The sequence below is a fragment of the Dasypus novemcinctus genome, chromosome 6 (assembly GCF_030445035.2).
Source record: "Dasypus novemcinctus isolate mDasNov1 chromosome 6, mDasNov1.1.hap2, whole genome shotgun sequence".
NCBI lineage: Eukaryota > Metazoa > Chordata > Mammalia > Cingulata > Dasypodidae > Dasypus > Dasypus novemcinctus.
In genome coordinates this window covers 135,694,945-135,710,876 of record NC_080678.1, presented here as the reverse complement: position 1 = coordinate 135,710,876, position 15,932 = coordinate 135,694,945, and the positions used below count along the sequence as shown (strand labels likewise).

At 52.0% G+C, this 15,932-nt stretch overlaps 1 protein-coding gene and 1 long non-coding RNA gene across 2 annotated transcripts; both read right to left on the bottom strand.

Moving 5' to 3' along the window:
* Positions 1 to 570: 570 nt before the first annotated feature.
* On the bottom strand, positions 571 to 13,017 carry LOC131279043 (anthrax toxin receptor 2-like). The gene is made up of 7 exons (XM_058299648.2): positions 12,988 to 13,017; positions 11,928 to 12,007; positions 11,782 to 11,850; positions 11,367 to 11,444; positions 1,639 to 1,710; positions 907 to 978; positions 571 to 654 (listed from the first exon to the last, which is right to left on the bottom strand). Exons 1-5 carry the CDS (start codon positions 13,013 to 13,015, stop codon positions 1,648 to 1,650), a joined length of 318 nt encoding a protein of 105 aa, XP_058155631.2. The 5' UTR covers positions 13,016 to 13,017; the 3' UTR covers positions 571 to 654; positions 907 to 978; positions 1,639 to 1,647.
* Positions 13,018 to 13,134: 117 nt separating this feature from the next.
* LOC139439133 (uncharacterized) lies at positions 13,135 to 15,531 on the bottom strand. The gene is made up of 3 exons (XR_011648967.1): positions 15,372 to 15,531; positions 14,838 to 14,909; positions 13,135 to 13,211 (listed from the first exon to the last, which is right to left on the bottom strand). It is a non-coding gene; the product is annotated as an uncharacterized lncRNA (long non-coding RNA).
* Between the last annotated feature and the right edge of the window lie 401 nt (positions 15,532 to 15,932).

Here is a 15,932-nt window from a genome sequence, read left to right as displayed (position 1 = left end):
GGGCTCCCCACTCGGGATGGGGCCCCGGCACTGGTGTCCCCAAGTGCCTGGACCCTGTGGCCACCAGACACTTGCCAGCCCCACCCCCAGGCTTTGTGACCCCATTCAGGCCACAGCATGCCCCCAGCTGTGCCTGCCCCATGCTTGTGGGACCCTGTACTTGGGCTCCTCTTTTTGACCCACTCTGGCTTCCCCGGACCCTTCGCTCGAGCACCCTGACAGCCCCCCATCGTCCCGCCTGGTTCGGACCCTGCCCCCCCCAAATCTAGAGGGGGACGAGCAGGCACAGAGCTGGGCTCACAGCACAGGCAGGGCTGGGACAGGACACGCACGAGTCTCCACCAGCCCCCCTGGGTCCCTGGACTCTTCAGAGACTCTGATGAAGGGAGGTGCTGCCATGGGTGCTCGGGACAGAAGGGAGACCGGGGAAGGAGTGAGGAGAGAACACTGGGGGAGACAGTGCCAGGTGCCAGGCGTCCCCAAGGAACCTGGGTCCTGGGTGAGGGCCAGCCTGATGCTGGGGCTCACTCCTCGCTGCCCTGCAGGGCCTCCGGGTCTGCCAAAGGAGTCCGGGGGTCTTACTTGTCTGACGTGAGGTCCATGGACAGGTAGCCCTGAGAGTCAAACGTGATGAAGCAGATCCGTGTTTTCAGGCTGCGAGGAAGCACCCACTTGTGAGAGGCCACTCACAGCTGGAAGCCGCACCCCCAGGCAGCAAGGCCGGGCCCCCGCCGAGCTGCCCCCTCCCCACCCTGCCCTTGGGCTCCTCTTTTTGACCCACTCTGGTATCCCCAGACCCTTCGCTCCAGCACCCTGACTGCCCCCATCGTCCCGCCTGACACTGGGGCTCGCTCCTCGCTGCCCTGCGGGGCCTCCGGGTCCACCGAGGGTGTCCGGGGGTCTTACTCATCTGACGTGAGGTCCATGGACATGTAGCCCTGAGAGTCGAAGGTGATAAAGGAGATCCGCATTTTTGGGCTGCGAGGAAGTGCCCACTTGTGAGAGGCCACTCACTGCTGGAAGCCGCATGCCCAGGCAGCCAGGCTGGGCCACAGCCCAGCTGCCCCCTCCCCACCACGTCTCACATCGGGGCCCACTCCCCACCAGGCAGTGCCGACAACTTGAGTGAAGGACTTGGAGGCTTCACGCAAGAGCGGGTGCCAGGATGGCATTCTGCCCACCCCTAGAGCCCAACACCCCAGAAGACGTATGTGCACACCTGCACATCCCTGCACACACCTGCAGTGACATCAAGACCTGCACTCGCACCTCTGAGGCATCTCCCTTCTACTGTGATATTCTTGCAGCTCTGTCCCTCCTCCTCCTCCCCCATCTCTCCTCCCCCATCACCCCTCCTCCACCAATTCGCCCCCTCTGGGGAGCTGGTCACCACCTCCACGTCCTGGCCATGGATGGACTTACTGAGCTCCCCCCCACCTTTGGCACCACCCCTCGGCCACCACAGGGGGCATCCCCTGGCATCTGTCCATGTGTCCTCTGCTCTGGCTCAGAGCCCTGGGCTCAGGGCTCCCACCCGAGGGCCGTGCAGGCCCCTGGAGGCTCCAAGGGATGTGTGCTCTGCCTGGCCGGGGCTGAACTCCCACAGCCCAAGGGGCCTGCAGCTCAGAGAAGCCTTACTTCTTTAATTTATTCGTGATGTCGGCAACAAAGCTGTAAATGCTCCTCCAGCTTTTTCCCAGAAACGTCGACCTGAGGACAAGAGGGCATGGGTCAGGGGGATGAGGTGCCCTGTTGGGCAAGCAGAGTTTCTACCTGTCCCCCAATTCCAGCAGCCTCTCTAACAGGTGCCTCCCTCCCGGACACAGCCTTGGAGAGCAGTAGCCCTCAGGCCCCACAGCGCAATTGGTGAGCAGGGCAGGGGGGTGCCCCCAGCCCTTTTGCCCAGGTCAGAGGAGCTTCCTGGACTGGGACCTTCCAGTGCTGAAGCCGAGTCAGCCCCAGGCAGATGGAGGTGTGTACCCTGGACAGGGTCGAGAGGGCCAGGAATGGGGGCGATGGATTGGCTGCAAAGCCCCAGTGGATTCTGAAGGTCCTCACCCCCTGGGTCCACCGCCCCTTGGCAATGGCCATTCTTGTTGTGTGCTCCTCTCTGATTGAGTGGGGGAGGGGGCTTTTTGGCATTACTCCCATCCAAAGCCCCTTGGGGGCCATAGCCCAGCTCTAAAGTTCACATGGGCCTAATGAGGACATGCTAGACCCCTGCATTCTTGGGGTTCAGACTCTGCCCGACTTCCTTCTTATGGAAGAATTCCCTACAGAACCCTCATCTCAGAAGAAGGAGGGCAGATTGGACCTTCCTGTCTCCCTTCTTTCTTACCCACCTGAAGATTGGAGCCAGGCCTGGCATGGTAGTCCTCCTCCAGCTGTCACTGCCAGGGGGATGAGTAGGGGGAGACCCCACTTTCAAACCCTTTCTCCCACTGAGCAAATGGAGAAGCTTCTCCAGGTTGTATTCAGTGCCTGGAAGGAGAGTGAGGAGGTTGAAGGAGGCTGAGACTCAGGGCCCTTACTGGCCAGTTGGGAAGCCACTCACATCTGCTGACCTACCAGGGTTCAAGGTCTCTGCAAGCCCACAGATCTGTTGACCTGCACAGCATCATGTAGATGGGCATAGGTCCAGGTTATGGAGCATAATGGGAGGTGCACAGGTCACATGATTAAGGGCCTGCACAAGGTATGTCATGGGGGCAAGGCTGGTCCCAGGCCTCCTCATTCTCTGCTGGGCTCTCTCCTTGGATCTGTGACCACTCAAGTCTCTCCTAAGCCATGCATCAGAAGGACCAATACACTGCAAGGCCCTTCTTCTCTGTACCCACAAACGTGCACGCTTCTGGTGGTTTGGAGCTATGTATCCCACAAAACGTGTTCTTAAACTTAATCCAGTCCTCTGAGTGAGAGAACCTTGCAAATAGGACCTTTCGATGAAGTTGCTTCCAATAAGGCATTGCCCAGGATGAGTCTTAATCCTATGACTGAAGACCTTATAGTAAGGTCGCAGACAAAAACACACACAAAAGAAGCAGCCAGAAGCTAGAAATCAACAGAACCCAGAAGAGAATGAAAGACCAGGAGAGGCTGTTATGTATGTTGCCACGGGTGAGAGAAGCCCAGAACATATGATCATAAGCAGCCAGCCCCAAAATGCCAGATTTTGGGAAGAAAGCATCACCTTGATGAGGCCTTGCTTTCTCTCAGCCCCCAAACCATAAGCCAATAAATATTCATTGTTTAAGCCAACCCATTGCATGGTATTTGCTCTAGCAATGAGGAAACTATAACCATCACAATGTCCTGTTTATATGTGCTGCCATACACCCAACAGCAGCTTCTCTTCCCCAGCCTCCTTACTGCCTCTTCTAGGCTGCATCTAAAACTGTCAGCAAACAAGGAGGAAACTAAGGTCAGATGTTTCTCATGACATCAGAACTATCGTTTTTGGGGAGCTTATGTCCCAGGCACTGTACATGCATGATTTCCAATTCCAGGACAACCCCATGACCCCAGCATTCCTCTCATTTTGCAGATGAGATAACTGTAGCTCAGGCAGGTCAAGTCATCTGCCACACTTTCCATAGCTAACATGGATATGAACCCAATATGTACCTGTTCTGCCCATGGTAGGAGGCACAAACTGCCTCAGTCTTACCCCAGCATCTAAAAACTGCTAGATAGAAAAGCACAAGGTTCTGAAAAGCCATCCACAATACAGATTATACAATTGGCAGCTCCTGGGATAAAGTGCAATTCTGCTCATTTTCCGAGCTAACGCTAACACTACTCTCAACTTCCCTTTTCTCTACTCCTTTCTTTTTGCCCTGAGTGAAAATGAACTAAGAATTACAATGATAATGGGGAAACAGACTTGGCCCAGTGGATAGGGCATCCATCTACCACATGGGAGGTCCACGGTTCAAACCCTGGGCCTCGACCTGTGTGCAGCTGGCCCATGTGCAGAGCTGATGCACGCAAGAATGCCCTGCCACACAGGGGTTTCCCTCGCGTAGGGGAGCCCCACGCACAAGGAGTGCATCCATGAGGAGAGCTGCCCAGTGCGAAAGAAAGTGCTGCCTGCCCAGGAATGGCACCGCCCACACTTCCAGTGCCGCTGACGACAACAGATGTGGACAAAGAAACAAGATGCAGCAAATAGACACAGAGAAGAGACAACTGGGAGGGGGGGAAATTAAATAAAAATAAAAATAACTCTTTAAAAAAGAAAAGAATTACAATGATAAGATTTATGGGAACTAAGAGTCATCAATGCACACACACCATCTAGGGAAGTTTCCAGTTTGAACTGATTTGGAAGGAGGGTCTAGACTCCAGAACAAAGAAGAGAGCAAGGGCTTATGGCTGATGAAATAGATCACAGGATACCGAAAGTCTTGAGAAAGACACAGTGTGGAAGAGCAAAAAATGCAAAGGCGTTCTAGCATGAAGAGTTGCAATTGTGTTTTGTGCCCCATTCTTAGATGAGAACGGATAAACAAAAATCATCAGACCCTTGAGGAATACCTCCACTCTTACAATTTTTGACCAAAATATCAGCAACTACAGTAACAACCAGAAAAACTCAGAAGAAACAGGGAATGCAGAGAGCATACAGGGAGTGGGATAAGATACAAAGAGAATATCTATGAAAAACTTAAGAAGCTAGCTTTATAAATGGGAAGCTTCTACATAAGCAGAAAACATGGGAAACTAAGAGACCCCCTGAAGTAAAAAGATAAATAAACATTAGTAATAATTAAGAAATTAAATAACACTAGAATACATAGCTCAGCTGTAAAGAATATTTGTTTTGCAGTAAATAGGTAACAGATGTATGCAGTAAATAGGTAACAGAAAATGGTTGAACTCTTTTGAGAGAATGGAAGTATTGGGGGCAAAATTGTGAAGGGGAACAAAGGTATAAGAAAATAAATTTATTTTCCATACTAAGTCAAGAGGTAATATATAAACTTTAACAAGGAACTGCAGTCAGTACAACCATGTTATTAGAAAAATGTGCAAAAAGGCTCATAAGAAAAAGATAGATGATTTTAAAGTGGTTGCCTCTGGGGAGTGGGATTGGAGGGCAAGAGATGGGAACTTCCTATCCAGTCTAGATGGGGCCATTACTTCAGGGTATAAAAAGGTTGCTGTCTGCAAGAAAGCATTCCCTAAAATTCAGAGGTTTCTCCACAGTGTCTTGATAAGGAGCGTGCTCCTGGAAGCCGGACATATGTGAGGGGAGGTAGACCACCAGTGCCATTCCATCCACTAGGTGGAGATTGAGCCTGATGACCTGTGAGGTCCTTAACCATTATATGGGGTGTGAATCCTGAAACCCAAGCAGCAAACAAGACAAGCGTGGAGAAAATATCTTCTGGTGCGAAACCTGCAGCTTCCCCACCTGATCATTCCATTACCTGAGTTTACTGAGGTCAGACCACAAAATCATCTCAGGCCAGCTGCCAGCAAAGGCATTGAGTGAGCAACTAGGTCTCAAGCATCTTGGGGAGAGACCCCAACATTTGGCTACGAGGACCATCTGGAACAGGCAGATGCTTCTTGGGCAGTGAGATGACAACTCCCAGCAGGAAGTGGTGGACAGCATGAGTGCCAGAGGAAATGACAGGAGGCTACAGGTGGGACCAGGCATCCCATCAACCCAATACCCGGGAATGCCCTTTATTCCACACCTGCACATCAGCCACAGGTGCCTCCTTGTGGACTTGTAAGGGGTCCTGAGAAGATGAAAATAGAAGAACCTGGATGGCCCTCTGAAAGGGAGAGCACAGATTAAACGCTGCCTTGCCTGGCTCTGATCATCCTTGTGCATCCACTAAGTAACAATTTCTCCTTTTCTTTATATCAGAGGCATATAAAACTTTTAAACAGAGCCTTTTTTAATTGTTGAAACCATCCACAATAACAAGTGTTTTTTTCCTCCCCTCTAATTTCAAAGAAGTTTAATATATTAAGTAAAAATTTTCTTTGAAAAATTAAGATGCAAAAAAGCACAGCCTTGTTGAAGGGGAATTCAGTTTTATGGATCAAAACTTTAAACTGTGTACCATCCAACCCAGCAAATTTACACATCTAGGTATATATTCTAAAGGAATATCCACTTGCAGACTAAAGAATCTTAAATCATTTTTATGACACTTTATGGCAAACAGGCCCATCATCAGTATGGGAATAAAAACTAGATTGAGACACATCCAAATGATTGGACTACCAGGCAGCAATGGACAAGCAAAAACCTCTGGACTCAAATGCTACACCCACACCAAGGGCAAGTGTGCTGCGATTGGAAGAGAGCAGGAAATTCTTTACCAACCATGACCAACCACAGACACAAGGCAGAGTTTTGGGGGAAATCCCCTCCCCAAGACATGCGCACACACACACACACAGGACCTGCCTAAGACTGAGAAGGAAAGTAGAAACCCCCCACCACTTCCAACACAAGCCTAGCACCAAGTGACAGACAACAGCGGTCTGTTGCTGAGAGGCAAGAACATGGAGAAGACAGGCATGCAAGGACTGCTAAAAGCTGAGGATTCAGCAGGGACAGAGAAAAACCTGTGGCCCTTCAGGCCCCTCTAACATCCCAGACCCCACTCTAAGCACACGGTAACAGCAGCCCAGTGCGAGCAGAATTCATTAAAGCCAGTGGAGCACTGAAAGTAATGGCAGCACCAAAGGAACCAAAACCCAGCTCAACTCAGGACACTATTGCTCAGTCCTCCATACTAACAGCCTGGCAGAAGAGGCATGACATTTTGTGAGCATAAATACTGGTTGCCTCAGTCTTATCTGTTCTTCTACAATGATGTCCAGAACCAAATTTTAAAATTACTAGATTTATTAAAAAGGAACCTAAAACAACCCACTGTCAAAAGCAATCAACCTAGTTGCTGGAGAGGTTGTGGCTCAAGCGGTTGAGCTCCTGCTTCCCCCAAGGGAATGTCCTGGGTTTGGTTCCCAGTGCCTTCGAAAAACAAGAAAACAATCAAATGGAAAAATCAGCCCAGGGAAGCCGATGTGGTTCAGTGGTTAAGCAATGGCTTCCTACAATGTCCTGGGTTCAATCCCTGCTGGCCTTGGTACCTCAAAAAAAAAAAAAATTGCAATCAATAGAACCAGACTCAAGAGACCACCCAGGTCTTGGAACTATCAGCGGGGACTTTTAAAATAAAAGTGATTATTTGTTAAATGATCCCATGGAAAAGGTAGACAACATAGATAAGCACATGGGGAATTTCACCAGATACAGGGAAATTATAAAATAGTCAAATGGAAATGCTAGAAATAGCAAACATGCTGTCAGAGTTAAAGAATAACTTTGACAGGTTCATCAGCTAATTGTACTCAGGAGAGGAAAGAATCAGTGAACTGAAAAACCAATCAATAGAAACAATCTAAATCGAAACACAAAGAAAAAAAGTGGGGAAAAAACTAAATAAATCCCAGAACAGAACATTCAAGAGCTATGGGATAATGTCAAACAAACATACTTGGAGTTGCAAAAGGAAAAGAGAACAGAAGGAATATTAGAGTAGCTAAGGGCTGAGAATTTTCCAAAATTACAGACAACAAAGCATAGATCCAAGAAATCCAGACACCTCAAAAGATTATGGAACAGCATCTATAAAGTCCTGAAAGAAAGAAAGAACCCTGTAAACCCAGAATTCTGTAACAATGAAAACACTTTCCCAAGATGAAGGTGAAGTTCCTCAAAAGGTCATACATAGAATTACCATATGGCCCAGCAACTCTGCTCTTAGGTATATACCCTCCAAGTATTGAAAACAAGTACCACACATGCCTACATATAAACATTAAAACAGCACTGTTCACAACAGCCAAAAGAGGGAAACAACCCAAAGATCCAGCAATAGGATGAATGGATAGAGCAAAGGTGGTATTATAAAATGGAATATTATTCAGCTATAAATAGGAATGAAGTACTGATACATGCTACAGCATGGGTGAACTGCGAAAACACTTAGCTTAGTGAAATAATGGCTGCCAGGAGCTGTGCCATGGCAAGATGGGAAGTGACCGCTGAATGGGTGTGGGCTCTCCTTTGGGGGGTAATAAAGACTAGATAGAGATGATGATTGTACAACATTCTGAATATACTAAATTCCACTGATCTGTACACTTTAAAATGGTTAATTGTATGTTGCATAAAATTCACCTGCATTTTTTTTAAAAGGACATAACAAAATCTCAGGGAGGAAAAAAAAAGTTTCTGCTTTAAAGTAACTGTGTCCAGATACTTCAACCATATGGTGTATAACACTGTAAAAAGGTATAGCTGTGCTATCAACAGATAAGGTACCCTAAGAGGTGGCTTAAGAAATGGTACTTGACTTAAAATGTCTACAAAGAAAGCCTGACAATAAAATAAACTTTTTTTAAAAAAAAAAGTTGAAATTAATCCCTTTTCATACTACCAAAAGCTGAGGAAATTTATTTCCTGCAGACCTGCATTACAGAAAATTCCTCAAGCAGAGGAATATGAAACCAGGTAGAAATTTGGATCTATACAAAGAAATGAAAAGTTCCAGAAATGGTGGGAATTTCTAGTGTCATGTATCCAAGTCAGTAGCCTGCTGACCTGAGCAAACAATTTACTTCCCAAGACCCTTCTCCTTGCTGTTTACCAATCCTCAAGGATTGTATTTTGAACTTGTCCCATCCCAAACCATTCCCATCTGTCTTGTTCCACTGGAACTCAGTTCCTAAATCTTTACAAATATCCAGCTTCTGACTTTCCCTTTCTGGAATACTGCTAAGATTCTTTCAAAGTCATGTTGTCTCTTACTGCAGTGAGTTCACATAAACTGAGTTTTTGCTTTATTTTTTAATAAGGAGCAAGTTAAACAGCATATACAGTATGACCCATGTTTTTGTTAAAAGACTAAATGCATGTAAATGCATAGAAAATGATTTGGGAGGTACCCACCCCCCAAACCCCTATAGCCACCACACTGGGAAAGAAGTGCAATGAGAGGTTCTGGAGACAGAGGGTCATTCCTTTTTCACTCTCTATTCTCCTATGTTGACTGAACCCTCCACAGCAAGCGTATTTCCAAAAAGAATTTAAAACCAAAGTTCAGACCATACTAAATGCTCTGACTTCAGAGAAATATGTTTTGATCCAAAATGGATCATGGGTCAGGGATAAATTTCTTGCTGGCCAATATAACTTGGGCAGAGAAATGCTTTAATGTTGACAAAAGTGATCTTAGGCACAAGAGTCGATATTAGACCCCCATTCTGCCTACTTGGTCTTAGGTGAAAGTTCATTGCATGGGATGGAAGCCCCAACCTTAAGTGAAAAGACCCTGGGGACAGGAACAATGGAAGGCCAGTCCTGCTTTAATGCTCTGGAGCCGAGGACAGGGGTCACTGGAGGAACCCCATTCCCAGTCGGGGTGCAGCTGCTGCAGGCAGACCACACTCGGACACCCCCCAGCCTCCCAACAAATTTCCCAATGACCCAACCCAGCCATCCCAGGCTGGCCCCAGAGGCAAGGCTGCCATCCAAAGGAGGGCTCCCCCCACGCCCAAGGCAAGCAGCCCCTGCCCGAGTGGGCATTCTGGCTCGGCTGTCATTTGCTCATCCACAAACCCCACGGGGCTGTGGCTGTCACGGGGACTTCATACTCCATAGGGACTGAGATATGGATTGGGGGTGGGGATGTCCTCCCATGTCCCTTTTTCCGATCCTCAGAACAGAAAGGGTCTCAAACCCGTCTTTACAGATGGGAAAACTGAGACCCAAAGAACTTGCATGATTCTGTCAAAGGCACGGCGATTCACAGGCAGAACCCTGTTAGCACTGTAAAAAGAATGAATTCTTGCCTCTAGAAGGGATTTCCATATGCAGAGAAAAACGGGAACATTTCATCAAGAAGGGAAAAAATTCGAAATGGTTTCCTTAATACCCAGCCCCTCATCTGGGTCACAATGACCACAAATGGCACCCAAGCTGCTTTGGGAGGGTTGTTAGGTCAGGCAGGGCAGCAGCTGTCATCCTGTGAGTATCTCAAGAAGGCAGCCTCGGGTAGAAACCCATCACAATTCTTTTTCCTGCTGTTTCCCCTACTTCTGGGTAAGGTCATTAAGAAATGAAAATTAAATCATGGCGTCCCTAAGAAGTCCTTCGAGTTGTTAGTTTTAATGAGAAGGTTTCCACAGGCCATCCTAGGCGATTTTATCAGCCCCCTTCCGGCAGCACTCACCGTCACAGACCCAAAAATACACCCCCAGGAGTCAAGGCAGGGAGGGCGCGGTGGCTGCCTCGCCCGGCGTTCTCTTTGGCGGAAGCGGTGCCACGGCGGGGGCCAGGGCTGTGCGGTGGCTCCAGCCCAGGCTGAGGGGCAGCCACCTGCTGGAAAGAGCCCATGAGGAACACCTGGGGACGGGCCCGGGACCCTTTTGGTGCTCCCAGGCCACTGAGCTGCAACCTGAAAACCAAGCCAGGCATCGGACCCGGGGGCGGGGGTCGAGTGGGGGGCTTGGGAGGAAGTGTCAGTCGCTCTGGGCAGGTGTGGGCAGCAATCTATGCCATGCAGGTCCAAAATGATGACAGATGACCTGGTAGACTTCTGACTATTTGGTCCGTGCCAGCCAAATGGACCCACAGTTACCCGGAGAGGCTGGTGCAGGGCCTGCCAGCTTCCTCACTGCTAGAGGTGGGGCTGAAGCATAGGCGAGGACTGCAGGATGATCTTGGTGAAAGAAGCTGGTCCCTACCTTCACGGTAATTTTCAGTCAACCTGGCTTACCCTCATCCTGGGGGGTGGAGTCAAAATGGTGGCTACTGGCCTCTTTCAAACTTGGACTGGCTCAAACTTTAGCAGTTCTTAGGATTATATTTGAACCTGCTGAATTTTCTAATTAGTAGTTGAATTTGGTGCCCAAATGTCTCTTCCTGGTTCTTGGAAGTGGAACTTCCAGTTCTAGACACTGAATAGCTCCTGATGTTGCAGGATGTTGGTCTGGTCTCCTGGAAGCCCCAAACAGGTGTTTTAGACAGCTCTGGGGGATTACCAACTGCGCTGTAGCACAAACTGACTCCAGGAGCTCCTTATTCTGTTGCCATTTTGCTGGTTGTCCCATCTAACAGCTTTTAAAAAATTTTTTGCATTTGCAATAGCAGCTACCCACTTTCTTATTACCAAAATCTGTTCCAGTTTGCTAGGCTCCAGGGATTTAATTTCGATACAGCTCTTCTCAATTACCTAGAATCCACATTGGGCAGAAGGGCAGGGCGTGAGCTGTGGGGAGATTCTCGACAAGCCCCTCCTCACTTGCAGCTTCTCACGCCAGTTCTCACTCACCTGGGAACTGATGCTTGACAGGGAGTTCAGATCAGGGACCCCAAACACATGGTCCTTGGAGTCTGCAATTCCTTCCAGCTACGAGGGAGAGGAGGTGGTTGGGACGCAAGCCAGGGCATGGAAGGGGCAGCTGCTTCCACAAACGGGACAGTGCCTGGCCAACACGTCAGGGTCTGGGCAGTGTTTCCCTGGAACTAGATCCTTCATCTGCAGCAGAACTCATGGGGGGCGGCCTCCACCTCAGCTGGGGTGCAACCGAGCCCACCAACTCCATCCTTTAAAGCGGACGGGGTAGACCCAAGTAATTGGGGCGGGGGTTAGGATGGCATCCCTGGGCTACCCAGGGAAAGCAGCCTCTGACACCTGCCCCCAACCAGGCTCAAGGGTGGCCCCTGTGTTACCTGCTCTCACTTACCTGTTTTTGCTCAAACTCATTTGCACCAATGGTAAAAATGATCACTCCCATCTTCTGAGCCTTTTGAGCCTAAGAGAAAGAAGGTGTTGAGTAGAATTCCCCAGAATCAGTGCAGCATAATGGTTGTAACGATGGATTGGACTCACTTCCTCCACAGCCAACCGGTCTGCCCCTTCAGGTATTTTTTCAGCCATCAGAGCATAGACCATGCTGGTGACCTTCTTACCTGGAGGACAAGCAAAGAGGGGCCAGGTGGGAACGGGACCTGGGGTGTACCAGGGAGCTGTGGCGGCAGAACCTCAGGGCTGTCCGTGCGGGCAAGGTCTGAGCAGCTCACTGGGAGGCGCATGTGCCGGCCACCCTACTCTGCAGGCTTTCAGCAGAGAAGGGCCTGAGGCCAGGACCCACCTGGCAGACAGGAATCCAAGCCCACCTCAGGGCCCCTCCTGCCTGGCTGTCCCATCCTCCCCCACCATATGGTACCACCTGTGCCGGGAAGGGAAACCCAGCTCATGCACCTGACAGGTGCAAGACTCCAGAACAGCAGGGAGACCACAGGCTGACCTGCCGAAATGGGTAGGCTGCAGGTTCAGGGTAAGGGATCCCTGAGCCAGGCTGGCCTAGGGGTTCCTGCCAGTGTCCTGGGCCCCAGGGCCCCTGGCCAAGGCCCTTGACGGGGGACCATGCACCCAGCTAAGGGCTCTGCAAAACCCAGTGCAGGCCCCTGGGAAGCCTGGAAGGACATCAGTCCTGGTCTGAGGACAGCACCCAACACCATCAGGGAGGGAGGCACAGGGTGAAAGGAAGAAGAGCTGAAAGCCACAGTGCAGCTCAGAGGGCACAGCGGGCAGCAAAGGGCAGCAATCGAGAAGATCCATAAACCAAATCCTACGTCTGTGCGGGAACATTGGCTGCTTCCTTTTCTTTTCCCAAGTGCAGGTCAGAGAGGGAAGTGGCCTCACCTGGACACACCTGCAGCCTCTCAAGACCAAAGGTGCAGGCAGGCACCTTAGTTCTCATAAAGGCGAAGTGGGTATTACCTTAGCCTCCTTGCCCAGGGGAGGAATCTGTAACTCGGAGACCGTAAGGAACTTTCTCCAACTCAGAGATAGAACGTGGTGGAGGGATCGGGACCCGAACGCACTGATGCACAAGCCCTGCTTTGCCCTCGGCCCCTGAGACCACGGCGGGCAGGAGGGGGCTTACCTCCAGCGGCGGCTTTTTGAAGCATCATATTTGCCTGCAAAAAAGGAAGGAAATGTTGGCACAAGGGGGTTAGATGAACAAGGAGCTCTCCAAGAACGTGGTGAGGCGGGATGAACGCCCCAGGCTCCAGCAGCTGTACCTTCTCTAGTCCTTCATTGATGTATGAAAATGTCATGAGAATGGGCTCAACTGAGAGTCTCCGAAGGCCTTGTTGAAGATATTCTCTGAAATGCACCATGGAAAAAGCAGTGGAGTTGGGTGTGTCCCTCCCACCGTCACTCTGCGTGGACGTGCAAGGATGCGGGTGCATCTCACACGCAGACAGGGCTCCGCTGTCACCATGGGCTCGGCCTGGCTTGCTGGGTGCATCCCTGACCCTCAGCACCCAGCACCCAGCCCCAGAGGCCCTGCCTCTGACCGTCCACTCCACAGTGGGGGCATCCCTGCACATGCAGCTGCGAGGCAACACTCACGAGGGACCAGTGTTTCCGTGGAACTCCTGGGGGACCCCCAGCAGGAGGCCCATGGGAGGCTGAGTTTGGGAAAGCTCATCCAGCTTCTCCACTGCCCACCTCCTCCTCTGTTCAGCAGCCCCCTGTGGGGGGTGTGGGCTCAGTGCCACTAGATGCTTGTGTCAGTACTAGAGGAAGCAGCAAATAGGCCTGAGAGGGTTCCTGGGCTGCTGCGGGAGAAAGGCCAAAAGCTGGGAGGAGGGTGGGCTGTGAGCAGAGGGTGGGGCAGTGGGGGCAGCCTTACAGGCCCGCCCAGCCCAGGAGGTGGGGCTGGGACCCCTGGAGGCTGGTGTGCAGGCTCCCCCTCCCTGGGCAAAGCCCCTCCTCTTGCAGGTGCCTCTTCCCCTCGGAACCCCCCTCCCAGGTCTCACTCTCCTGACAGCCCAGCTGGGGCCACCCAGTCCCTGTGCTCTGGCCTCTGCCCCCACAGCAGACCCTCCATGACCCTGCACCCACCACCCACGGCCACACACTCTCCACACCCCCCCAGGGGGTCAGGCTCCCTCTGCTCCCAGGCCCAGGGCCCCTTCAGGACCCACCCCACCCCTCTGCTCCACCCCTCCTCAGCTCCGGCAGGGAGCACCTGTGGGAGCACCAGTCCCAGGCCACCCCAGCTCTGCTGCAGGCCACGTGCCCCCAGGGCTGCTGCTTGAGGACTTGGGACTCCCTGGATGTGTCCCTCCTGCTTGGCTCTCACAGCCGCCCTGCCCAGGGGGGGGGCTTCCTGCTGCAAGCCAGCTCCTCCTGGACACTACAGGCCCACCCAGGGGCCTTCCAAGTCTTGCTTCCTCCCACCTCCAAACCCACATGACACCCACTCCCCCTCCATGCTCTCACCCCTGCCCAGAGCATCAGCCCTTGCAGCTCCTCCTGGAGCACCATGGGGAGGCCTGGCTCCCCCCAGCACCCCACCTCGGGTGCTGCCTTCTGCTTACCCTGCTTCCCTGGCTTTCCTCCAAGGTGCAGGCAGCCTGCTCTGCTCCACCCCCAGGCACCACCCACAGGCTGACATGTCCCCAGGTCTCCTTTGGGCTCCCCACTCAGCATGGGGCCCCAGCACTGGCGTCCCCAAGTGCCTGGACCCTGCAGCCACCAGGCACTTCACCAGCCCCACCCCCAGGCATTGTGACTCCATTCAGGCCACTGCGTGTCCCCAGCTGTGCCCACCCCATGCCTGCATGACCCTGCTGTTGGGCTCCTCCTTTTGACCCACTCTGGCTTTCCCGGACCCTTTGCTCCAGCACCCTGACTGCCCCCATTTTCCCACCTGACACTGGGGCTCACTCCTCACGGCCCTGAGGGGCCTCCGGGTCCACCGAGGGCGTCCGGGGGACTTACTCGTCTGACGTGAGGTCCATGGACATGTAGCCCCGAGAGTCGAATGTTATAAAGCAGATCCGCATTTTTGGTCTGCAAGGAAGTGCCCACTTGTGAGAGGCCACTCACAGCTGGAAGCCGCATGTCCAGGCAGCCAGGCTGGGCCACAGCCCAGCTGCCCCCTCCCCACCGCATCTCACATCGGGGCCCACTCCCCACCAGGCAGTGCCGACAACTTGAGTGAAGGACTTGGAGGCTTCATGCAAGAGCGGGTGCCAGGATGGCATTCTGCCCACCCCTAGAGCCCAACATCCCAGATGGCACACGCGCACACCTCCGCACACCTGTGCACACCTGCACACACCTGCAGTGACATCGAAACCTGCACTCGCACCTCTGAGGCGTCTCCCTTCTACTGTGATATTCTTGCAGCTCTGTCCCTCCTTCCCCTCCCCATCTCCCCTCCTCCCTCCTCCACCAATTCGCCCCCTCTGGGGAGCTGGTCACCACCTCCCTGTCTTGGCCATGGACGGTCTTTACTGAGCTCCCCCTCACCCTTGGCACCACCCCACGGCCACCACAGGGGGCATCCACTGGCATCTGTCCATGTGTCCTCTGCTCTGGCTCAGAGCACTGGGCTCGGGGCTCCCACCTGAGGAACGTGCAGGCCCCTGGAGGCTCCAAGGGATGTGTGTTCTGCCTGGCTGGGGCCAAGCTCCCACAGCCCAAGGGGCCTGCAGCTCGGAGAAGCCTTACTTCTTTAATTTATTTGTGATGTGGGCAACAAAGTTGCAAATGCTCTTCCAGTTTTTCCCCACAAATGTCGACCTGAGGACAACAGGGCATGGGTCAGGGGCATGAGGGGCCCTGTCAGGAAAGCAGAGTTTCTACCTGTTCCCCAATTCCAGCAACCTCTCTAACAGGTGCCTCCCTCTCGGACACAGCCTTGGAGAGCAGTTGGGAAGCCGCTCACATCTGCTGACCTACCAGGGTTCAAGGACTCTGCAAGCCCACAGATCTGTTCACCCACACAGCATCATGTAGATGGGCATAGGTCCAGGTTATGGAGCATAATGGGAGGTGCACAGGTCACATGATTAAGCTAAGGGCCTGCAC

Excerpts from the sequence above, each read along its gene's own strand:
- LOC131279043 (XM_058299648.2), bottom strand. The coding sequence starts at position 13,015 with ATGATGCTTCAAAAAGCCGCCGCTGGAG. Across the intron at positions 12,008-12,987 it reads TCAAAAAGCCGCCGCTGGAG|GTAAGAAGGTCACCAGCATG; the intron begins GTAAGCCCCCTC and ends CTTGTCCTCCAG. Across the intron at positions 1,711-11,366 it reads TGTCAAGCATCAGTTCCCAG|GTCGACGTTTCTGGGAAAAA; the intron begins GTGAGTGAGAAC and ends TCTTGTCCTCAG.